Below are 25496 nucleotides of genomic sequence, written 5' to 3' on the forward strand. Positions count from 1 at the left end.
AACTAGCTTTTATAGACCAGGCTGGCCTCGAACTCACAGAGATCCGCCTGCCTCTGCCTCCGGAGTTTACATTTTAACTGAGATTTTGAGTAGTATTGGACAACAGAAAGTTTGAGGCGTCTTCCTGCCCTGCCTTCATTTATTTATTTGTTTGTTTATTTTAAAAGTTTTATTTTTGTAAGTGTAGGGGTGGTGGCATTCATGGGGAGGTCAGAGGACAACTTGCAGGATTCAGTTCTCTCCTGCCACCATGTGGGTCTGGGAAATGGAACTCAGATTGTCAGGCTTGGCAAGCATCTGTCACAGTGGTTCTCAACCTTCTTAACTCTGAGGCTCTTACACTTCCTCTTGTTGTGGTGGCCACCAACCAGAAAATTATTTTTGTTGCTACTTCTTAATTCTAATTTTGCTGCTGTTATGAATCATAATGTAAGTATCTGATAATGCAGATGGTTTTAGGTGACCGCTGTGAAAGGTTTTAGGTGACCCCAATGAGGTCGAGACCCACAGCTTGAGAACCACTAATCTATACCCACAGAGCCATTTTATCACCCCTTGTTTTTAAGTAAAATGAACTTATTTCAGCACATATTTATATGAAAAGAGTTTACAAGGAGGAAGAACCTTTTGAAACAAGATTCCTGAGGTTTTAGAGGGGTGGAAGTTTTAGAGGGGTGAGGCCGGGGTAGAAGCTTGGGCAGAAGGAGGATGGGGTTTGGGGTGTCTCTCTCTTAATTGCATATATAGAGAATGATGTGCCCCAAATTTTGGTTTCCTTATATACAAAGTTTTTGAACATACAGGCCTAGATTCTTCATCAGGTATTACTAGCTGAGATTTGTTACACATGAAATACTGAATTGTTCAAATCTATGCTATCCTAACAGCCATTTATCATAAGTAACCTTTATTTAAATTAATTAAAATTGGGTTCCATTTCTCAGTTCCCCTAGGCACATTTCAGTCCTTACACACGTGTTGAGCGCTACATGTGTAGATGTAGACACCTCTATTATCTTAGAGCTTTATGTTGGGCGTCATTGGTCGACTTCAATTTTTAAAACAAAAGGATTCTGTAGGTTATAACTCAAAGAATTAAACGTGAAATATACAATAGTATCTTTAAATTGTAAAATATTTCATTTGTTTGTATATGATACATATGTGTGCCTCAGCACATGTGTTCTCACTGTTGTGTCCAGCTTTACGTAGGTTGACAAGATTCAAAATCAGCTTCCCATCCTTGAATTAGAGGCACTAAATAAATAACCCAAAAAAGTACATGTTAAGAGTGTTTCAATTTGGATTAAGTACAATTTGATTTGAAAAACATGTCACATTTAAGTAATGTAATATTTCATGCATGCAATTAATCCCTTAAAAATTCTGTATGAGTTGAATGTGTGATTATACATTAAAAAAACCTGTTGAATATGGTTTTTGATTTTTCTGAAAACATTTTCAGATGATGTATCGGAAGGCTCACACTTCTCACCAGTGCCATCTGAGGAAAAGGCTGCTTCTCCTTCCAAGCCACCCCTTTCAAATGCCTCAGCTACCCCAGTTGGGAGAAGGGGCCGTCTGGCCAACCTTGCTGCGACGATTTGCTCCTGGGAAGATGATGTAAGCCACTCATCTGCAAAGCAAAATAGTGTACAAGAACAGCCTGGTACCACTTGTTTATCCAAATCTTCCTCTGCAAGTGGAGCATCTGCTAGCATCAATAGTAGCAGTGTTCAACAGGAAGCTACATGCTGTTCCCAAAAGGATAGCAATGCCTCTGTCAGTAAAGCTCCATCTTCAAGTGCTGCCGATAGATCATTGCTTAAAGCCTCAGCGTCCAGCTCTGTGGTGAGTCAATACCATTTTGGTCTTTTGAAACTTTTGTTATAAATAGTAATATTACTATGTATTATGTAGTATATGTCCTGCATATTTAATGTGTTTTTTGAATGTTTTATAAAAAGTGGAAACTATAAATTTGGTAATTAAGATAGATTAACATTAATATTAAAATTAACATTTTGTGACTGAAATTATATTAATTAAATTTTTAAAATCAAGAGTATATAATAATGGAATATGATGGGGCCTCTTTGGGGCCATTTGGGGAAAAACTAAAATTAATCCCTCCATTAAAATACCTCTATAAGTATGTATAAATATGAAATACTGAATATTTCTGGGTAGAGAGTATAACCCTATATTTGTAGTTGCCTCCAAGGAAGGCCCATTTACAAACAGGAATGTAGCAATGACATTTTCTCTATTTAACACTTGAAGTGTTCGGAACTTTTACTTTATGCATGTAATGTTATCTCAGTAATTTAACAAAAAGGAAAAAGAGTGTTGATATTATTGCTGAAGATGACCTGTCAGTGTAGACAGTTTTGGATCAACCTGCCTTCAATTCCACCTCTGAAATAAAGTGAGAAATGTGACTAGGTACAAGTTACTTAATATTGTAAAAGCTTATTTTCTTTATTATATAAAATCAGTGTACAGGGTTATTAGAAAGTTAAGTTGATCTGCTTAAAATACATAGCATAGTTCCTGGCTGAATCCTGGTTATTTTTTATAATCAACTTTCAAGTCTATGATTTAGTGTTTGAACAGTTCTAATCTCAAAAATTCAAATCCAAAGTGATTCAAAATTCTGAATGAAGCCTTCTGAGTGCTTGATTCTACAAGTGGGAAGTTCCACGAAACTTTGCTTCATTTCATATGCATTTTGTTATTTGTGGTACTGGGAATTGAACCCAAGGCTTCCTGAATGCAGAGCAAACACTGTGTCATTGAGCTGTGCTCCCACCCTTTTTGCATGAAAAAAAAATTTTTTTTTCTTTTCTGGTGTTTTGAGACATGGTTTCTCTGTGTAGCCCTGGCTGTCATGGAACTCATTGTGTAGACCAGGCCCTAAACTCAGAAATCTACCTGCCTCTGCCTCCTGAGTGCTGGGATTAAAGACGTGCGCCACCACCGCCCAGCGAAATATTTATTTTTAAGACAATCTAAAATTATTTCCAGGCAGTATCTAAGGTGTATATGTAACAGAATTTAATTATGTCTTTAAGCTTGGGTCCCATCCCAATGATACTTCATTGTTAAATATTTTAAAAGAAATTCAAAGTCTTAAACACTTCTATCCCAAGTACTTTTGAGTCATGAATACTCAAGTTATATCTTATTGAATTGATATTAATTTAATTAAAAATAATTTGATGTAACATAATTTGAAAGTTTAATAAAAGTACTAATCCAATAATTTGAAATTTTTCTAATAAAACTGTGAGTGACCCTACCACTGATATCTACTTAGATGTCAATATATTGTGAGACTAAATTGCCTACAATTTAAGCAGTAGCATTTTATAAGCTGATTAAAAAACATTCAAGTTAGTATGATATATTAGAGAACAGAAGAACAGTATTTTTGGTGAGTTGTTTAGCTGCTGCCAAGGAAGTGGGGCTTGAGTTGTTTGTGGCTCTAACTATGATAGAATTGCTGTTTACCCTGTGTTTCAGAAAGCCACCTCTTCCCCTGTGAAATCTGAGGCTCTCACCCCCAGTACTAAGAGCTGTGAGGCACAAATTCCTGAGATACTTCACAGAAGCGTTAGTCCTCTGAAAACAGAGGCATCGAAGCCAAGGGAGAAAGCAGCTTTACCCCAGGCAGTTCAGACCAAAGAGGAAGCAAACAGGGACTTTTGTCTGCAGTCCCAACCCAGAGACAAACCTGCAACACCAGGTTACGTATGCTCATTTTCAACATTTTATTTTATGTTCACTTATTGTTTTCCAGTTTGTGAGTCAAGATCTTTATATGTATCTCAGGCTGGCCTGGGACTTACAGTAGCCCAGGCTGGTCTCCATCTGTAGATCCCCATAGTCTCCAGGGTCTGGGGAGTTGCTATGCCAACAAAGATGACCTTGACATAATGATGTTTTATCTTCCCAACCACTGAATTGAAGCTTTCTTACTGGGCTCTGATAGAAAACATATTCATGAGAGAACACTAGCTGTTTGCTGGTAAGAAGCATTTAATCTCTTATGTTGCAACAGTTTACACAGGATGATCAGGCTACCTCTGTTTTCTGATCTAGTAAAATTAGAACCTACATCTTGGGGGACTAGTGGAGATCCAGTCTTCAGGATGTAGAACACTGCTTTCCAGTCTTTACTCTGATGAGAGTAAATCTAATCTTACCTTGGCTAAGCTTGGGGGCTATCAAACTCCTAGGATCCATTTGTCTCTGCTCCACCCCACCACTAGAGACACTAGTGTGTATATAGAGTATTGCATGCCCATTATATTTACATATATGTATACTTTGTATATATAAGTAAAGTTTGTATTTCTTATAGTAGTAAGCTGATGTTCTATAAAATGCTATATTTATCTCGTGACTTACCGTCTAGTGTGCTACACATTACTGACTGAGAAACAGAAGACTAAAACAGTTAGCATAAATACATGGTGACAGACTTTGCAGTGCACTGTGTAACTTTGTGTGTATGCCTGCATGCACATGTGGAAGTGAGGGGAGGGCATTGTTAGTCTTCCTCTCATGAGACAGGATCTCCCATTAAGTTGAAAACTCCATTTAGCTAAGCTAAATGAGCCTAGTGAGCACCCAGGAACCATATATCTCTACCTTCCAAGGCTAGGGTACAAGCATATAAATTTGTACCTGTCTTTTTTCACACAGATGCTGAGGATTTAAATTCAGGTCCTCATGCTTGCAGGGCAAATGGTCTTACCTACTGAGCCATCTCCCTGTCCACTCCCCAACTTTTTTTTTTTTTTTTTGAGTGTATTTCTTTTGACCCAGGAGCTAATGTGCCCCAGGCTTGCCCTAAGCTTACTCTGTAGGTAAGGATGACTTTGGACTTTTGATCTTCTTATTGCAGGGATGCACCCCCATACCCAGTTTATGCAGTGCTGGGGATTAAACAACGGGACTTTGTGCCCTTTAAGTGTATATTCTATCAACTGCCATATCCCTAGCCTATGTTTAACTTCCTGAAAACACAGTCTTTCTCAAGTAGAGTAAGCAGAGAGCCACTGACAATTTCTAGATGCACTAAGATGAGGATTAGAAACGGGGAGCTCCAGTTAGAAATGGCAGAGCTCCTGGATGTAAGCACAGGCTCTGGGTCTAATGTCCAGCACTCACGAAGCTGCAGGCGGGGTGATGACGACAGGGACAACAGAAAAGAAATAATTACAGGATCCTTTGGAGTCACAATGATTTTTCTTTGGTTGGTTGGTTTTGGTTTTCAAGACAAGGTTTTTCTGTGTAACAGTCCTGGCTGTCTCTCAGACTCAGATCCACCTGCCTCTACTTCCCACGTGCTGGGATTAAAGATATATACCTGAAGTGGTAGTAAAAGACACGTAGTCCTCAAACTATGGCCATATGTTGAGTTCTGCTGTTTGTTTTCGTTTCCTCTTCAAATAAAGTTTATTATAATAGCCACATCTGTTTCTTTCTTTCCTGTGACTTCTTTCAGTCTTTACTCTCATGTCTGTCGCAGGAAAGTGTTGTCAGCCTCCAATACGTTAACTCTACTTTAAATAACAACCTTTGGTAGAGGTGGCAATATATATAAGTGTGTGTGTTCTTCTCTTTCATACTTGATCTTAGCCAAAACGCTGAGAAGCCATGTGTTGTCCTCTTTTTAAAATAATATTCTGCAACAGGTGTGTTTGTGTGTGTGTGTACTTTGTACTGTTTCACATAGCAGTCTTTTACAACTATTAGTTGCGTAACTCATAATTTATAAAAAGAAATAATTTATGTGCCTATTTGAATGCTGTGGCCTGTAGGAGTGTCAGAGGACAGCTGTCTGGAGTTGCTTTCTTTTTTTGTTTTTGTTTTTTAGAGACAGGGTTTCACTGTAGTTTTAGAGCCTGTCCTGGAATTAGCTCTTGTAGACCAGGCTGGCCTCGAACTCACTGAGTTCCCCGAGTACTGGGATTAAAGGCGTGTTCCACCACCGCCTGGCTTTGGAGTTGCTTTTTATCATGTTATTTTGAGGCAGGGCCTCTTGTTTATTTCTCTGTTGTGCTCTTGAATTTCCAGCCATTTCTCCTCCTCCCATTTGACTGTAGAGTGCTGAGTCTGAGATTTCAGATGAATGGTTTTAGTGAGCCACTAAATCTATAAGGATTCTGAGGATCAGTGCAGGCTCTCAGGGCTTTGCCACAAGCACTTTTAACAGCTAAGCCACCTTCTCGTCCCCTCCCCCCTTTTTAATTAACTAAATCCTATACATTTTAGGACATAGGGGCTGAAGAGATGACTCATCATGTAAGATGATATGTACAGCTGTTTCAGAGCAAATTTGAGTTCAATTCTCAGCCCTAATGTCAGGCAGTTCAAAAGTGCCTGTAACTCCAGCTCCAAGGGAATTGACATCTGATTTACTTATGTTGGTACTTCTACTAATGGGCACCCCTATACAGAGACACATACATACATATAATTAAAAAATTTAGAGCATGTTATTAATAGATTCTTTGAACAATTTTAGTTTCTTTTTTGAATGACTATTTCTAGAAACAAAGCATTTTGTACCTAATGGATTTTAGAATTTTGCCTTGGAAATGATAATTGCTAGTTTTTTGACTAGATTTCAAAACTATGTTTTTATAGGAGGAAGAGGAATTAAGCCTTTCCTGGAACGCTTTGGAGAGCGTTGTCAAGAACACAGCAAAGAAAGTCCAAGTTACAGAGCATCCCATAGAACCCCCAACATCACTCCAAACACAAAGGCCATCCAGGAAAGGTTATTCAAGCAAAACACATGTTCTTCTACTACCCAGGTAGCCCAGCAGCTCAAACAGGTAAGGCTTTCTGCATTCATTCTTATTATATGACCTCAGCATGGACCCTAAGAAATAAATATGAGTCTCTTTAAAAAAAGATGTGCTTATTTTAAGTGTCAGGGTGTTTTGCCTGCGTGTATGTGTGTGCACCACATACATGTAGTGCCTGCAGAGGCCAGAAGAGGTCACCAGATCCCCTGGAACTGGGATGGTTGCAAGCCTCCTTTGAGTTATTGGAACTGAACCTGGGTCCTCTGTAAAAGCAGGCAGTGCTCTTACCCACTGAGCCATCTTTCCAGCCCAAATATGGATCTTTTTGGCTGAGCTAGAGAGAATCCTTTTGAGGACATGCTCTAGTTATAAGACATATCTCGTTCTGTAGCCTAGGTTACCTTGGAATTCACTAGGCAGCCCAGGCTAGCCCTATGTTCTTGGTAAGTCCTTCTACCTCAGCTTTCCAAGTGCTGGGATTATAGATTTGATCACCACCCCTGACTTTAATAAGCAACACTTGGGCTCACTGTACCCTTTACTGCAAATTGGACGTGAAAAACTGTATCATTATTAACTTAACACCTTTCCATCAATGCTAAAATATTCCTAAGTCACAGAAAACAAAACACAACAATGCAAACACACTTTGCCTTTTTATACCAAGGCACCACCTCCTTTCTCCCTCCCATTTAGGCAGAACTTCTAGCAACTGCCTATACTGGCTCTGCTCTCTTCCCCCTGCCAGCCCTGTTATGAGTCTTTATATTTTATAACTGAGTACAATTTTTTTTTGAGACAGAGTTTCTTTGTGTAGCGTTGGCTGTCCTGTAACTCGGTCTGTAAAACAGGCTGGACTTGAACCCATGGAGATCCATCTGCCTCTACCTCCCGAGTGCCACCATCGCCAGCAAGAAAAATGATTTTTTAACTCTTCCTTTGATAAGCCCTTATGAAGTTCTAGCTGATCTTTAACTAGCTCTATAACTGAGGATCATCTTGAGCTGCTCCTGCTGCCTCCACCTCCCAAGTGCTCGGACTACAGTTGTATGCTACCATGCTTTTAAGAAATGTTTTACTAGTATTTGGATATTCTTAAATGCTGTTGGCTCTTGTGTAAAGTACTGCCTTATCTAATGGGTTTAGGAACGTGAAAAAGAACTAGCATGTCTTCGTGGTCGATTGGACAAGGGCAATTTATGGAGTGCAGAAAAGGATGAAAAGTCAAGAAGCAAACAGCTAGAAACCCAAAAGGTAATGTGAACAAGAAATATAAAAGTCCCTGATGTACTAAAGTAATAGTAGTTTTTAAGTTTTTGGATTTGAGAGGATGGTCTCTAAATCTAGCTTAGACTGTTACAAACTAAGTAATCCTCTTGTTTCAGCCTTTCAAGTTCTTGGATTATACGTGTGAGTCACTGTGCCCAGCTTCGTAAAATGGATTTTAAACACCTTCTTTCCAATGACGCTACTCTTTCCCTTTCCTGGTGCTTAGGTGTAAATAACTCCTTTCCTTGTGGTTTCCATTTCCATCCCACTCTACAGCTTTCTCACTGACCTCACAGTCAGTCAGTCTTTCTTCCTTTCTTTCTTTCTTCCTTCCTTCCTTCCTTCCTTTCTTTCTCTCTCTCTCTCTCTCTCTTTCTTTCTTTCTTTCTTTCTTTCTTTCTTTCTTTCTTTCTTTCTTTATGTTTTGGTTTTTTGAGACAGGGTTTTTCTGCAGCTTTCACAGTCAGTCTTAGTGCTCTACTTAGATGCTGGTTTTAAATACTTCTTAAGAATCTACGATTCTCCTTGGTGACTATTTAACTTTTCTACTGTTCTAGTTTGTTTCTCTATTGTGATAATGCTCTGACTAAAAACAGCTTGGGGAAAGAGGGGTTTATTTGGGCTTACATCTTATAGTCCATTATGAAAAAAAGTCCGGGCAGAAATTGAAAGTAGGAACTTAAGCAGAGAACATGGAGGAAGGCTACTTACTGGCAAGTTCTTCATGACTTGCTCAACCTGCTTTCTTATAAACCTGCCCAGGGATGACACCACCCACAGTGGGGTAGACATTTTCACATCAATTATTAATCAAGAAAATGCCTCACAGACTTGCCTGTCAGCCAGTCTTCCAAGATGACCCTGCCTTCTGTCAAGTTGACCAAAAACTACCCAGCACATCTACATATGATCCCTTTAGTGTCTGCAACCTTTTCAGGTTCCATATGCCTTCTAATTGTTTCTTTATTCTAGTTAGTCTTCAGTAAGTCCCTCCTTAAACAGACACAGTCACACTTGAATATATAGATCCAGTTAATATTTTCTAATCTGTTACCAATCTTTCTGCCTGTCAGCCAGTGTGACAGTCGCTACCATAGGTTTATTTTTCTTGTTCCAATTTTCTTTTCTCTTCCCTCTTCTTTTCTCAAGTTCATCCATGATTTTCTTTGATTGGTTTCAGATATTTAACTAGACTTCTTAGCAACGTTTGGCATTGGTACCATAGTGCCAGATTCCGAAGGAGTCAGGAATCTTTAGATTATGTTGTAGTAAATAATTCCTTGGGAGCCTATGAGATAGCAGCACTTATGCATGTGGCCAAACTTAAGAATATGATACTAACAGGGAGTTCAGAGCTTTCCTTCCCCAGAAACCCATTTGTTTATCACAAAAGGAGTAGGCAAAATCATGGGTGGAAAAAACAGGAGTGTCATAAAGGTCCAGGGGGACAAACCTTTTTGAGAAAGAAGGGATAGTTTATCCCCTGAGGGTTTAAATGAGTCCACTGAGATTTGACTGTTTGGTGTTTGTGCGTGCTGAGGTTTCAAGTACGAAGTCTGCTGTGATGTGTAAGGTAAAGAATGCAGGCATGAGGAGGGCTGGCAGGGGAAGGAGAGCAGAGCCAGTATAGGCAGTTGCTAGAAGTTCTGTCTAAATGGGAGGGAGAAAGGAGGTGGTGCCTTGGTATAAAAAGGCAAAGTGTGTTTGAATTGTTGTGTTTTGTTTTCTGTGACTTAGGAATATTTTAGCATTGATAGAAAGGAGTTAAGTTAATAAGTTATGGTGAAGGGAAAGGAGCTGATGGTTGTAGGATGAGGAGAGGGAACCGTTTGTGAGAAAAGCAAGGTGGAAACTGCCGGCCCTGACGTCTGGCGCCGAGCTGCTGGCCAGGTCTGAGGGTCTGTTAGTGGCTGTTGTGTTTATTTCTAGGAAAGGGAGGCGCTCACTTCTCTGCCTTTGACTAGAGCATGGCAGGGGAAATACTTGAAGGGAAGAGAGGCTAACTGAGAACCAGAAGGGACCAAGATAGTAGAGTTGAGACTCGGGTGGCCTTGTGTCAGGGACTTTTCTGTTGAGACTCAGGTGGCCATGTGTCGGTGACTTTTCTGTTGAGACTCAGGTGGCCATGTGTTGGTGACTTTTCTGTTGAGACTCGGGTGGCCATGTGTCAGGGACTTTTCTGTTGAGACTCGGGTGGCCATGTGTCAGGGACTTTTCTGTTGAGACTCGGGTGGCCATGTGTTGGTGACTTTTCTGTTGAGACTCAGGTGGCCATGTGTTGGTGACTTTTCTGCTGCTGTGATAAACACCGTGACAGAAGCCACTTAGGGAAGAAAGGGTTTGTTTTAGCATAGTGTTCCAGAGGGTAGAGTCAACAATGGTGGGAAATGATGGTAACAATCAATGAAGCATAGAGGCAGGAACCGGCTGGCCATCCTTTCATCCACAAACAGGAAACAGAACAGGAAGTAGGGTAAGGCTATAAACCATCAAAACCCATTCCTGTGATATACTTACCTCCAGCATGACTCCATATTCAAAAGGTTCCAAAACCTCCCCAAATAACACCTCCAGCTGGCAGCCACATGTTAAAATACATGAACTGTAGGGGACATTTTTTATTCAAACCACCAGAACTGTAAGAGTATACATGTGTACTATAACAAAATTGCACAGGAATAACCTAAGAGTCTAGGTGTTGATTTGAAGAATTTTGGTCAGTCCTGGGTTAGGGTTTTCCCAAACAAGAGGTCTGGAAGGTTGGTGGTATGAACCCTATGATGTCACTGGTGAGGAGGTGGTTGCAGTGAAGAGTTCTGAGGTTGAGGTCCACCCTGGGGGGAGGTGAGGGATAAGAAAGTAAGTAGAATCAAGGAAGAAGAGCATCAGCTGACCAGAGGGGAGAGAGTGTTGGGGGGATTGGAGGCACAGTCAGGATTGGGTGTATGGAGAAGCACAAACCATTTTCAGGGGAGGCCAAATTGGAGTGTTGGCGAAGGGTTTTGGAGCTAACATTTTGATGCAGCTGAGAGGTTGCTTGGATAGCCCTGGTGGCCCCTTGTTGATGCAGGCCTTAAACTAGAGAAGCACTTGTGAGTTCAGAGAAGACTCTGTTAAGATGCTAAGAAACTCCAGGTTGTTGCTGGTGTGGCCTGTGGTCATGGAGCGCACTAAATTCTGGGGGCCAATCTTGGAGTAATAGCTTTGAACGAGGGTTAATAAGACACTGCAGAGATGCGGTTCTCATGTTGTCAGGCTCGGGTGAGAAGTCTGTTGTGTTTTATTGTTTCCATCCTTCTCACAGTCATTGACTCACTGTGTAGACCAGGCAGGCCTGGAGTTATAGATGTGTGCCACCATGCCTGGCCATCATAAACTGTCTCCACTGCGGGGAGTTAGCAGTGGGCTGGGCAGTAACTAAGCCTGTCCATCAGAAAGTCCAGTATGGAGACAGTAAACAATGCATGCTTTTCTTCCTTATATTTGGATCTGCTTTTATCCTTATTTTGTTTTGGAATTTTATACTTTGAGTAAATGATTAAATAGAATCTTCATGTCAGAACTGTCTCAATAGAGAAAAAGACAGGGGAAATTGTTTTTGTGTTTCCTTCACTTTAGTTGGTTTGTGTATGACTGAGATCTGATGTGAATTTTCATTCTTTCTAACTTCCTAGTCTTGTAAAATATTTTAAATAATGGAAGTCTTACACCCGGGAAGCTATTAACACTGGCCTGGACCCTTTTAATAGTATATTATTTCTTTTATACTCAAAAACATATAGAATGTTATTTAATAATAGTTCTATTTCATTTAATAAACTAAGATTTATAATTCTGAGAAATAGAATTTACCTCTCCGTTTGCCTTTTGCAGGATATTCACTGTCAGAATACTCCCCTCAAGAAACATCAAGTTGTTCCAAACACCCCATCGGCTGCTGTAAAAGATAAAGTGGCCGAAAATCAAACTGCAGTGAAGATCTCTAGTGCAGAACCTTCAGGTTAGTGTCCCCTGCCGTGTAGCTGAAGCTGTGCTGCTGCAGACGGCCGAGATGACTCAGGACGAGCACTGCTGTGCCATACGCAGGCAGAGCTGTTCTCCTCTTCAGTCAGCTCATTTCTGACCATTTAGTTCTTCCCAGTGTAAGAGCTCCCTCTTGGCTAATGTGTTGTCCCCTCCCCAAGCAGAGACAGGCTTTGTTCTGTCTTATAGCCCTAGAAAATATAGTCCATTGTGGCAAAGGAGCCATAGTGGCAGAAGCTAGGAAGCTCCCCTTCTCTCCTCTCCACTCCTCTACCCTCTCCCTGTCTCTTCCTCCTTCCTTTTCCCCCTCCCCCCATTTCCCCATCCCTCTTTCTTCTTGGAGATAGGATCTTACTGTGCAGCCCACACTAGCCTAGAACATTTAATCCTCCTGCCTCAGTGTGCTAAGTGTTGGAATTATAGGTGAGTCACCACACCTGGCTTATCACAAACACTTTGAAATTTTTATTTTCCTTTCTTGCTTTCTTTTCTTTCCTTCTTACCTTCCCTCCTTGTGACAGGGTCTTGCTATGTAGCTTCTGCTGTTCTGGAACTCTGTAGACCAGGTTAACCTCAAACTTAGAGATCAGCCTGCCTCTGCTTCCTAAATGCTGGGATTAAAGGTGTGCACCACCATGCACCTGAAATTTTTATCTTAATAATGTATGATATATATATATTTATATATATAAAGAATCATAAACTCAGGTTCAGAGGATAAGAGCACTGGCTGCTCTTCCAGAGGTCCTGAGTTCCCCTGCATGGTATCTCATAACCATCTGTAATGAGATCTGGTGCCCTCTTCTGGCCCGTAGAACACTATGCATAATAAATAAAGCTAAAAATAAAAATAAGAATCACATAAACTCTACCAGCTTTAGCTGAGCATGGTGGTCCATGTCTTTAATCTCAGTCTTCTATGGACTAAGAGAGGATTCATAATGTTAAATCAAGCCTGAGCTTCAATAATGAAACCCCATCCTTATCCCATCCCCCAAAACCAGTTTTAACAACTTACTGGCTTTAGGTGCACGTTTCAGTAGAGTTAACTCTGTTCGTTTGTCATCGATCTCCACAACTTAGTCAGCTTGCAAAATTGAAACTGTACCTGTTAAACAAAAATTCTCCTTGATGCTTTATCCTCCCATTTTACATTGTTGTTGTGAATTTGTCTTCTTAAAATGCCTCATGAAAAGAAACACGCAGTAGTCCTTTAATCTTTAAGAATGCAGTCCGAGATTCTGTAGAGAAGCTTAAAGTTGTGACTAGCACCTGGACTCCCTAAGAACTCGGTTCTCCTGCACGTCCTGCAGTTTTCACGCGGCACCAGAACGGTCACAGCTTGGTGTATTTCTGGAAAGTGAGACCCTGTGTGAAGGAGGCTGGACACTGTCCCACCATGTGTACATAGCATGCTGCTTACGCATTCTCCACATGTACACTTGCAGTGCCTTCTCCCTCTCTGCTGCTGCGCACAGTTTGCCTGCGCCCCTGTTGCAGTTTTTGAAGACGGAAGTACCCAGTAATGGAATTGCTGCATCATGTTTCGTTGAAGTTTCACTGTTTTATGTTCTTACTAACAGTGCACAAAGTTCTAATTTTTCTGCTTTTTACCAGCATTGTTATTTTCTGTTTTGAGTGGTTTTTGATAATGATGTTTTTGTTTTGGGTAGTAGCCATCTTAATAAGTGTAAGGAGAATCCCATTGTGTTGTTTGTGTTTCTGAATAGCGATGGTGGACATTTTTGTTTCCTCTCTTAAAACATGACTTCTGTACCCATGCATCCCCCCCACACACACTGTTTTTTTTCTGGGGGAAAAAAGTCAGGACCTTACTAGGTCGGCTAGGATGGCCTGGAATCACTTCAGATTTCTGCCACTGTCCCCGCCAGGTGCTGGGTTTATAAGCATGTACTGCCATGCCTGTTCCAGTCTGTGTGTGCATGCACGTGTGTCTACATGGGTTTGGGGTATTTTTCCTTGGGAACCGTCCACCTTTTGTTGAAACAGGCTCTCTTACCTAGAACCTGTCTTTCCCTGGTTAGGTGAGGATGGCTGATCCATAAACTGGGCATCTGCCTGTCTCCAGTTTCCTGGTGCTAGATTAGAAGTGAACACTGCCATGTTTGACTTTTATGTGCGTTCTGGGATTCAGCTCAGGTCCTCATGGTGATTATTGGCAGGTACTTCGCTACTGGCTGAGCTGCCACCACCACTGCCCCCGAAACCCTGCTTCCTTCATTTTTCAGCCATCCGATTTCTCATGGTTGGGTTGTTGTAGTCGTCCGTATATTCTGGATAGTAGCCTCTTTATCATGGATAGCTTTGTAATTGTTTTCTTTCTTTTATGTGTTGCTGAAACCAAGAGTCTTACACCTGGCAGAGAAAGTACCATTAAGTTGAACCCAGCTATATAATACATTTTAGCAGGAAATGTGAATCTTTTCTTCTCTTTCAGAAATGATTTGGCTATTCAGGGGGTTCTTAAATTCTATATAAATTTGAGGATGTCTTTCTGCTCTGAAAAGGAAGATTTTGATAGACATCATATTGAGTGTGCAGATTATCTGGTCCTGCTGGCGCTTTACCAGATGTTTCCTCGTGTTTGTATCTTCCTTTTAGCAGAATTTTGCTGTTTTTAAGATACAAATGTTTGAGTCTTTGGCTGGGCTTATTCCTATGTATTTTCTTCTTTTATATTCTTACCTACCCCAAGCTATAGTTCAGGATCCCCTTGAACTTCAGATTCTCCTGCCTTCACTTCCCAAGTGCTAGGGTCACAGTTGTGCATGTGCCACCACACCTGGGTTATGCTTTGGTCACAGGTGAGCATGCGTCACCACACCTGGGATATGCAGTGGTCACAGGTGAGCATGTGCCACCATACCTAGGTTATGCGGTGGTCACAGGTGAGCATGCGCCACCACATCTGGGCTATGCAGTGGTGAGGATTGCTCAGGCTTCCTGACAGCCAGAGAAACTAACACTCAGGAGTTATTTTGAAACTGTTCACAGCTGTGTAGATGTATGTTTGTATGTATGTATGTATCGTTGATATCATCAGTGTTATGCTCTGTAGCCTTTGCTTTCCTTGAATATGCTGCAATTCTGCTCTAGCCATGTAGTTTAAGATTTCAGGTGTGAGCCACCAACCACCCTTAGATGTTGATATTATCTCCTCTATGTAGCTATGCTGAATTTACTAAATGTATTAGTTCTAACAGGCCATGTGCTGCCTTATGTTTTTGGTAGCATCTTCAGGGTTGTCAGCATTGGGTGATGCCATTTGTGAGCTGAAATCGTGGTGATTCTGTTCTGGTTTGGACGCCTTTTATATCTTTACTGTTTATTTAGTTGCTTTTGATAAGGCTTTAAAATGATTATGTTCAGTAGGGAGAGCAGGCATGCCTTATGTTTCCCATCTTAGAGGAATGCTGCCAGTCTTTTGTCAGTGAGTGTGTTAGCGTTACCTAAGACTTTTCGTCTATTGTCTGAGGAAATGATCTTCTGGACTTAGTTTTGAGTGATTTTGTTTACACTTTTTCTTTTTTTAGGTGAAAACTAATTATGGAATAGTCTGAATAAAGAAAACTTGTACTATTGTTGTCATTTTTCCTCATGGTGGAGAGAAAAACAGGAAATTAAGAGAAAACAGATAAAACACTTCTCCCTCCATTTATAGATTTCAATGTTTAAAAGTACAAGCATGGCTTTCTTTCTTTTTTTTTTTGAGACAGGGTTTCTCTAGCTTTGGAACCTGTCCTGGATCTAGCTGTTATAGACCAGGCTGGTCTCGAACTCACAGAAATCCGCCTGCCTCTGCCTCCCAAGTGCTGGGATTAAAGGTGTGCGCCACCACCGCCCAGCCAAGCATAGCTTTCTAATAAAGATTTATGACTCTCTAATTTTACATTTTCAGGTTGTTCCTGGCACATGTGTGCACGCGCGCACACACACACACACACACACACACACACACACACACACATTAATTTGATTTTTTTCAAACTCCTTTAGGTTCCACTGAAAGCAAAATGACCAAGTCCAGCCCTTTGAAAATAACATTGTTTTTAGAAGAGGAAAAGTCCTTAAAAGTCGCATCAGACCTGAAGGCTAAGCAGGAAACTGGTTGGTTTACAGCATTATTCTTGTTAGTTCTAGATCCCTTGTAAAAAATAACAAAATAATGTAAGAATAGTACTCTCATTTTAACCGTCCTGTTACTTTACAATACCTTTTTGTCACACTAGGATACACTGTAGCTTCCGTTGGGCTATGGTACTGTTGGTTTTTGTTTGGTTTGTCTTTTATTTTTTATTCATTTTGCATTTCAACCACAGTTGTCCCTGCTACCCACTCCTCTCAAAGGGTAAGGCCTCCCATGGGGAGTCAGCAGTGCTACCGTTAGCGGTTAAATCACTCGAGATGGGACTAATATTTTCCTGTGCTGACTGCTGCATGATATGACATCTAACAATAGAAGGGACTGCTTGGACAGTACTGTTTAAGGTTTATTATTTATTGTTTTATTATTTATTTATTTATTTATTTTCAGGACAGGGTTTCACTGTGTGGCCATTGCTGTCATAGACTCACTTTGTAGACCAGGCTCAAACTCCCAAAGATCCACTTGCCTCTGTCTCCTGAACACTGGAACTAAAGGCATGTGCCACCATTGCGTGTAGGAGATGGGAGGCCGCCAGTTAGTTCCTGGCCGCCTGGCTAGCTTAGACCTGAAATAATCACACAGAAACTATATTAATTAAATCACTGCTTGGCCCATTATCTCTAGCTTATTGTTGGCTAACTCTTACATATTAATTTAGCCCATTTCTATTAATCTGTGTATCGCCACATGGCTGTGGCTTACCGGCTAAAGTTCCCAGCATCTTTCTTTGGAGGCTCCATGGCTTCTCTCTAGGCTTTCCCCGCCTAGTTCTGTTCTTCCCTGCCTTAGGCTCAAAGCAGTTCTTTATTCATTAACCAATAAAAGCAACACATAGACAGAAGGACCTCCTGTACCAATTGCCTGCCATGACTTACTATTTTTAAATTGTGTGTGTGTGTGTCTTTATGGTGGTGTGTTCAGATGTGCCTTTAGAGGCCAAAACAAAGTGTTTTGTTTTGGAGCTGGAGTTACAGGTCGTTGTGAGTTGCCCATTGTGGGTACTAAGAACTATACTTGGGTCCTCTAGAATAATAGCAGACTTTAACCACCAAGCCTTATCTCCAGCCCTTGAGTACCTTTTGAAAGTCAGAATCTTATTCCTATTTAATACTGTCACTTAAATCCAAAGCATTACATTTACTTTCCTTTTTTAAAAAATATTTATTTATTTATTATGTATACAATATATGCCTGCGGGCCAGAAGAGGGCACCAGATCTCATTACAGATGGCTGTGAGCCACCATGTGGTTGCTGGGAATTGAACTCAGAACCTTTGGAAGAGCAGGCAATGCTCTTAACCGCTGAGCCATCTCTCCAGCCCCTAAGTTTACTTTCTTTGTAAATCTAATCTTTATATCTTAGAAAATATCTCTGAACTTTTTAAAATATTGTTAAATATGAGCTTTATCTTGATTTTATAAGCATTGGAAGTTGTCCTCTCTCCATTGTTAGGAAGTGATTTTTCTTAGGGTAACTGTGTTTATTTTAGTAGACATGGAAACTCAGCCTCCTCTGCCACATTGGTTCTTAGTGTCTACCCACTGAAATGTTTTTCAGAAGTAGTGCGTGAAATTGAAATGAATGTGGATGATGATATCAATAGCTCCAAAGTCATTAATGACATCTTCAGTGATGTCCTAGAGGAGGGAGAACTGGACGTGGAGAAGAGCCAAGAGGGGCTGGAGCGAGTGGACACAGAGAACAGCGAAGAGCAGGAAGATGCACTGAATATCTCTTCAATGTCTTTGCTTAGCCCCTTGGCTCAGACAGTTGGTGTGGTAAGTCTAGAGGTAAGAAAAGATATGTACACAGACTTACAGCAAAATACGCTGAATAATACACTTCTTCCACTTTTGGTAGATGGATTTCCCTCTACACTGTTAGAATTCTCTTAGTAACTCTAGTAGTTCCTGTGACCTCAGGTAAACATTGACTTTTTTTTTTTTTTTTTTGAGTTTTTGAGACAGGGTTTATCTGTAGTTTTGGAGCCTGTCCTGGAACTCACTCTGTAGACCAGGCTGGCCTCGAACTCACAGAGATCCGACTGCCTCTGCCTCCCGAGTGCTGGGATTAAAGGCATGCACCACCACCGCCCAGCTTAAAGTTAACATATTTTTGCCAATGAGAAATAAGTTTGTTTAACTGTGTAGTAAAATGTGTGCTTTTGGACTAAATGAATTTTTGAAAAGCATCTCTGGATCCTACTGGCTGTGAAAGCATCTTCCTCTAAATAGTGTTGTGGAGATGTTTGAGTCTGTCTTACTGGCTGACTAGAGGTCAGGCGAATATGGAGCATGAGTCAGAACTTTGTGACTCAGTTCAGACTTAAAGAACTTTTTTCCCTCTTCATTTTTATTTTATGTGTATGTTGTTTTGCCTGAGTGCTTATCTATGTATCATGTATGTGCAGTGCCTGCAGAAGCCATAGAAGGAATTGGATCCTCTGGGACTATATTTTAGAGGTGGTTGTGAGCCACCATATGAGTGCTGGGAATTGAGCCATGGTCCTCTAGAACATTAGCCATTGTTCTTAACTACTAAGTCCTCTCTCCAGCCCCCAGTTGAGCTTTTGAAGTTTGGTTCTGTGGTGTTTGGTCCTTCTCTGTGGACAAGTACTTCTGTGGCAGTAGGTATTTCAGTTTTCAGTGCATCTCATGGATTTGCTGATTTGTGTGTTCTTTATCTATTTATTTAGTAGAAATTTAATCTGTTTTGTTATTTTTATTATAAAGCAGTAGATGTGTTAGATATGTATTTCCTCATAACAGAAAGGAATTAATTACATTCTCAGAATTAAATGAAGTATCATTTAGGATTAGTGTTGTATATCCATGACATCTGGTATGTAAATCCTGGGTGTGGTGATTCATATCTGTAACCCCAGGTTTCAGGGGGTGTGGCAAGAAGATCAAGAGTTGGAAACTAGTCTGGACTATATAATGAAGACCATGTCTCTTAAATAAAAACAAAAAATATAAAAATGTTGAAAGTCTAACATCTCATTTACTTGTTTACTTTTATATAGAATGTAATTTCTTCACCCAAATTGGAGTTAGGAGACACTAGCCCAAGTGCTGCAAGTCCCAAGCCAGGAAAATTCCAGAGGACCCGTGTTCCTCGAGCCGAGTCTGGTGATAGCATCAGTTCTGAGGATCGTGATCTTCTCTATAGGTAAGGTGTGTGGGGAAGGCTCGCCTCCACCGCCTCGTCTGAGGTGACGTGAGAAGCGACACAGTTTAGCGCTGGTTTGTGGAGCTTTGTAAGCTTGGGATGACTGTGGCTGCGGAGTGAACACAGGACCTCAGGCGTGCTGAGCAGGGAGTCTGCCACTGATGCGCAGCCCCAGCTTGGAATAACTTCTGTCGGTTTCCTTTCACCAAATAACATTTCCATTTTGGGGAAGTGTGCTGGTGCTTCAGTGTGAGATTGGGTTCTGTGACGTCTGACAGCGTCTGTTGTTGGGTGGATTTCTGACAGTGGCTCTTTCCTGCAGCATCGATGCATACAGGTCTCAAAGGTTCAAAGAGGCAGAACGTCCTTCCATAAAGCAAGTGATTGTTCGAAAAGAAGATGTTGCTTCAAAATTGGGTGAAAAGAATAATGTCTTTTCTTGTCAAGTTAATATCAAACAAAAAATGCAGGTATGTTTTGGCATGTGAAGGGAATGTGGACTTTCTTGAACTAGATTGTGAGCTTGCGGCCCTACTAACCTCAGCCCCTAGGGACTGAAGTGAGGCTACCATGTGGGAGCTTAGTTACTCCTGATTCAGTTTAACATCAGGAATTCACCCCTTTTAGAAAGTTGGAAGCTGGTTCACATTGCTGTGACATCATCACCCTGGAGCAGATTGTGTAGCTCTGTAGTATAGTGATGCCTAGCATGTGTGAGGCCCTGGGTTCAATCCCCAGCACCTCTCTACTGCCCAAAACGTAATTATAACTGTTAGTTGGATGATAGTATGTGAAACTTACTGTGATCTTAAAGGGGTTTTATGCTAAATAAAACATTTTGTTTGCTTGGTGCTTTCTGTGTGGGCGCGGGGATCAGGACCCAGGTCCCCATGCTTGTGCAGCAGACCCTTTGCCAATTGACTCACCAAGTGACCATGTGGACCTCACGTCAGCACAATAGCAACTTCTGAAAACAAAACTGCCCTATAAAGTTGTTACTAATTGCTAAGGAACAGTGGTAGGAAAATACTAAAAATTTGTTCCAGCCGGGCAGTGGTGGCGCACGCCTTTAATCCCAGCACTTGGGAAGCAGAAGCAGGCAGTTCTCTGTGAGTTTGAGGCCAGCCTAGTTTATAAGAGCTAGTTCCAGGACAGGCTTCAAAAAGCTAGAGAAACCCTGTCTCGAAAAACAAAAACAACCAAAAAAAAAAAAAGTCCAGTTAGTTAGGGCAGTATGGTATATTTATTTATTTTGAGACAGGGTCTCCCGATGTACCCTTAGCTGGCCTGGAGCTTGCTATGTACCCAGACTTGCCTCAGACTCAGATCTGCGTATTTCAGCCTCCTGAGTGTGGAAACTAAAGGACTGTTGTGTGTTTTTTTGTTTGTTTTGTTTTGTGGTTTTTCAAGACACAGTTTCTCTATATAGCTCTGGCTGTCTTGTAACTTTCTCTGTACACCAGGCTGTCCTTGAACTAACGCAGAGAGGTTCCCCTGCCTCTGCATATGCCACATGCCCACCTGACTGTCATGTTTTATAGGAGCAGAGAACTGCATGTATACTAAAAATTCATTTTATGGCATGGAGTATGACCTTCATAGCCAGCAGAGTCATGAACTGTGGGAGACAAAAAGACAGTTTGGTTCATCAGGACTTAGTAGCTGGTGTTGGTCACCAGACTTGAGTGTCTGCTCCAGCCTTCTGGATAAGGAGGTTTTTCATCCCTTCCCTTGATGGGACAACTGTGTGCTTAACATTCCGAGATCCCCTAGTAAATATCTGATCACAAAGGCCTCCATGCCTCCTGCAATACAGGAGTGTCACATTGTAGGTTGTCTTCATTGGTGTTACATGGCGTGCAACGTACATGCTGTTTTCAGAAGTATGGCCACAGGAAGGTGTGCAGGGATAAGTGCTGCCAGGAACATCTTGGATTCACCACATAATTTAACTGTGAACTAATGTTGGATTGTTTGTATTGACAACCTTTTACTGTTGTTATATTTTTTGTGATGCTCACAGTTATTTATGTTCCTAGCTAACCGACAGTTATAGAATCTGTCATCTAAACACTTGTGCAGTAAAACTAACATTTGGACTTTTCTAAAATATTTGGAAATTGTGCAGTCTAAATAGAATTAAAATTTAAATAAGGTTGGTAATGGTGATTAATTAATTCCTCTTGTGCTTTTACTACTAGGAGCTCAATAATGACATAAATTTGCAGCAGACAGTGATCTATCAGGCCAGCCAGGCTCTGAACTGCTGTGTTGATGAAGAACATGGGAAAGGATCCCTGGAAGAAGCTGAAGCAGAAAGACTTCTTCTGATTGCAAGTATGTGTAATGCACCTGGAATGCAGTATCCTAAATGAACATACATGTGCACGTTCCTGTCTGTGTCTCAAATCTAATGTGGGAATGGAGCAGTTGAGGTGGGAAGGTGAAAACCGATTAAAAACTGGCACTTTATAAGGAGCTGGGAACAGACTAGCAGGTGACATTTCACCCAAACAGTTCCATCGAAGAGACAGTGACTGATTTTGACTATGTTGTTTTGTTCAGTTGCCAACTCAGTGTGCCCTCATGATTTGGCCTCATTCAGGTCCAGCAGCAGTTCTAATATTTAGAATCTTTACTTGCATATTTCTGTGTAGCTGAGAAGAGAGCTCTTCTGATTGACGAACTGAATAAGCTGAAGAATGAAGGGCCTCAGAGGAGGAAGAAGGCTGGTATCGTGTCTCAGAGTGAATTTGTTCCATCCAAAGGGTCAGTCACTTTGTCAGAAATCTGCTTGCCTCTGAAAGCAGATTTTGTCTGCAGCACCGCTCAGAAACCAGGTATGAGGCTGGATTACACAGAAAGTTGTGAAGTCCACTTTGCATTTGTTTGAGAAAGATTTAAGTATGCATTATGATGCAAAACTTCCATCTTACATTGTCGCAGTAGTACACTTGTTCATCCTGGCTGCCCAGAACCAAAATAATAAAACAGAAACTGTATTAATTAAAACACTGTTTGGCCCATTAGCTCTAGCTTCTTGTTGGCTAACTCTTATATTAATTTAACCCATTTCTATTCATCTGTATATCGCCACGTGGCAGTGGTTTACCGGCAAAGATTCAGCATGTCTATCTCTGGTGGCTCCATGGCATCTCTCTGACTTTGCCCTTCTTTCTCCCAGCATTCAGTGCAGTCCTCCCTGCCTAGCTCTGCTCCACCCTGCCCTGCTCTGCTGTGGGCTCAAAGCAGTTCTTTATTCATTAACGGTAATCACAGTATACAGAGGGGACTCCCACATCATTACAGTATGGACAATTTCTCATATTGAATAGTTAGGGGAAATTTTACATGATAGGGTTAGCAACCCATGCAAGTATGTGCATCCCTCTATCTCACAGTAAGACCAAACATAATATGACAGAAAACATAGGTTTTTTTTCCTAGGTTATCTTGACAAGGCATGGCATTTGCCTTTCATTGGTGAGGAGGTCCTTCTGTATTTGTGTTGCTTTCATTGGTTAATAAAGAAACTGCTTTGGTCCTGGTGATGGGGCAGAACTTAGGAAGGCGGGGGGGGGGGAGGACAGAACTGAATTCTAGGGAGAAGAAAGCAAAGAGAGAGAGCCGCTATGGAGCTGCCAGGTCAGACATACTGAATCTTTTCCAGTAAGCCACGGCCTCTTGGTGGCATACAGATTATTAGAAATGGGTTGAATCAAGATGTGAGAGTCGTCCAATAAGAGGCTAGAACTAATGGGCTTGGCAGTGTTTAAATGAATACAGTTTCTGTGTGATTATTTCAGGTGTAAGCTAGCAGGGCCCCTCTAACAAGGGCCCCCCTCTCCTACATTTCATTATGATTAATTTTGTTATGTGCCAGGTCATTTAAAAAGTTTACTTTATTCTTGTTAAAATTCACCCCATTTTATAAGTTCCTTCTAGAAATTTTGAATTATTGGTTATGTGAGTGATAATTGCTCAGTGACTATACTATATTAAAGTTCTATCTCCTTTTCTGGATTGGATAACCACAATGACCTTTTAAGATTGCCTAATCTACAAAAAAAAATGATATGAGAGTCATATGGGTAAAGAGGAATATGGCAGTATGCTCTGAAAACAGCAAGATATTTCTAGAACACTCATGTGAAATGTTGGATAAGAATTGTTTTAAGATTCTTTTGCATTTTTATTTAATTAGAGCTTTATCTTTGGAGTAAAGAAGTCTTAAAATTGAGAAGTGAATTTGAGGTTTGGGGAAAGAATGGAGATATAACATGGTTGAGCCTTCAGTGGGACCATGTGGAACAAGGTTGTCATCCCACTGCTTGGGAGGCTGCAGTGGTCCTGAGCTCAAGGCCAGATGAACAACTGAGTGACACCTGTGTGTCTCCAGAGTTTAAGGGGGGGGCAGAGGTATAGGCTGAGATCCAGTGCTGCCTTACATGTATGATGAGTCCCTGAATTCAGTCTCTAGGACTTTTTTTTTTTTAATAACATTCACTGGATGTGGCGGCTTGTGTTTATAATCCCAGTAGTTTGGAAGATTACAAAGTATATCTTCTCAAATTCAAGGCCTGCCTGGGTTAGAGAAGGAGTTCCTGTTTCTGAACAAACAAATGAAGAAAAGTTTGAGTATTATTGTAGAAATGAGCTAATCTAGGTTATATTTCCTGTTGACTGATTTTAGTATAATGCAGAAAACTTGGTAATTTAGTCTTTGAAATATTGTTACTTAGTGATAAATAGTGAATAAATAGTTCATGTTTTTATTAGATATTATCCCTGAGTAACCCTTAAATGTCAATTTAAGGTTTTTAAATGTCAATTTTGAAATAACATCATAATTTAGCTTTTAGAGGAATATACTTATTACTGCCTAATAGATTATAACAGAAAGGGAAGAATGTAGAATGAAGTTATTTTGCTTTATGTAAGTAGAAGACTTGTTGTTTATTCCAGGACCATAGGTATCGGCTTGTCTTTCATAGTTTTTTTATTTTGAGAAATTTGATCTTAGACATTGTAAATATAAATTTTATGTGGGTCAGGTGCAGTGTGACTTCTGACCTTCCAGAATGTTGTCTAGCGAAGTTTGATCCTCTTGCTAATTTTGCAATGTGGTTACTTATTACAGATGCATCAAATTACTACTACTTAATTATGCTAAAAGCTGGAGCTGACCATATGGTCGCCACACCATTAGCAAGTACTTCAAACTCTCTGAGTGGTGACGCTCTGACATTTGCCACCACATTTACTCTGTAAGTAAATTGAATATCTCATGATTCAGACAAGTTTTTCTTTAAATAGAGTGAGACAATCTCAGCATTTGACTGATAACTTATGATCTCGTTTTATCTGTTGTAGTACATGGGATGGAACTCAGCTTTGTGCATGCTAAACATGCATTATCAGCAAACTACATCCCAAACTTTTATAGATTTTTTTTTTTTTTTTTTTGGTGGGGGTGGTATTTTTCGAGATAGTTTCTTAGTGTAGCCCTGGCTGTCCTGGAACTCACTCTCTAGATCAGGCTGGTCTCAAACTCAGAGATCTATCTGCCACTGCCAGACCCCAAACTTTTATAGTATTTAAAATGTATTTATGTTTGTTTGCTAATTTATTATAATTAATGCAATGTTTTTATTAGCATATGTTATATATAATGACATGTTATTTTTATTCCTGCAAATATATATTTTTGGTTATATTAGCTCCCCACTACCCTTTTTTGTCTCATCTCACTCCTGCTGATCCCTTTGTTCTCCTAGACAGTCTCCCATCTGCTTTCAGTCATTTGTCTTTTCATTTTGGTAGTACTGAAACCAAGCCTAGGACCTTGTGAACTAAGCAAGTACTCTACCATATGCATCCCCTTAATTTGTCTATTTTAGTTACTATTCAGTGAGCTAATGAGTTTAAATTAGGGTTGCTTACAGGACCATGGGTAAGGGGTTACTTAACAATAGCATGGGCAACTTATCAGTGATTGCCCCACTGAAAAAAATGCCCCATGTCTTCCCCCACCCCAGTA

General features: G+C 40.6%; 1 protein-coding gene across 7 annotated transcripts in view; it reads left to right on the top strand.

Annotated features, from left to right (window-relative positions):
* Anln (anillin, actin binding protein) overlaps window positions 1-25496 on the top strand; it is a 69801-nt gene that overhangs the window by 10422 nt on the left and 33883 nt on the right. For 2 of the 7 annotated variants that reach the window (XM_050124897.1, XM_050124899.1), the window contains exons 4-15: window positions 1466-1851; window positions 3526-3748; window positions 6661-6851; window positions 7971-8078; window positions 11967-12093; window positions 16134-16244; window positions 17843-18075; window positions 19311-19456; window positions 19779-19926; window positions 21658-21793; window positions 22114-22296; window positions 24597-24723. In XM_050124897.1, coding sequence (XP_049980854.1) covers window positions 1466-1851; window positions 3526-3748; window positions 6661-6851; window positions 7971-8078; window positions 11967-12093; window positions 16134-16244; window positions 17843-18075; window positions 19311-19456; window positions 19779-19926; window positions 21658-21793; window positions 22114-22296; window positions 24597-24723 — 2119 coding nt within the window. The remainder of the gene's footprint in view (window positions 1-1465; window positions 1852-3525; window positions 3749-6660; window positions 6852-7970; window positions 8079-11966; window positions 12094-16133; window positions 16245-17842; window positions 18076-19310; window positions 19457-19778; window positions 19927-21657; window positions 21794-22113; window positions 22297-24596; window positions 24724-25496) is intronic. The other 5 variants (XM_050124900.1, XM_050124902.1, XM_050124901.1 and 2 more) reach the window with 3 other exon arrangements.

This window comes from Alexandromys fortis, unplaced genomic scaffold (assembly GCF_014885135.2).
Source record: "Alexandromys fortis isolate MF-2015 unplaced genomic scaffold, M_Fortis_MF-2015_v1.1 scaffold_204, whole genome shotgun sequence".
Classification (NCBI taxonomy): Eukaryota; Metazoa; Chordata; class Mammalia; order Rodentia; family Cricetidae; genus Alexandromys; species Alexandromys fortis.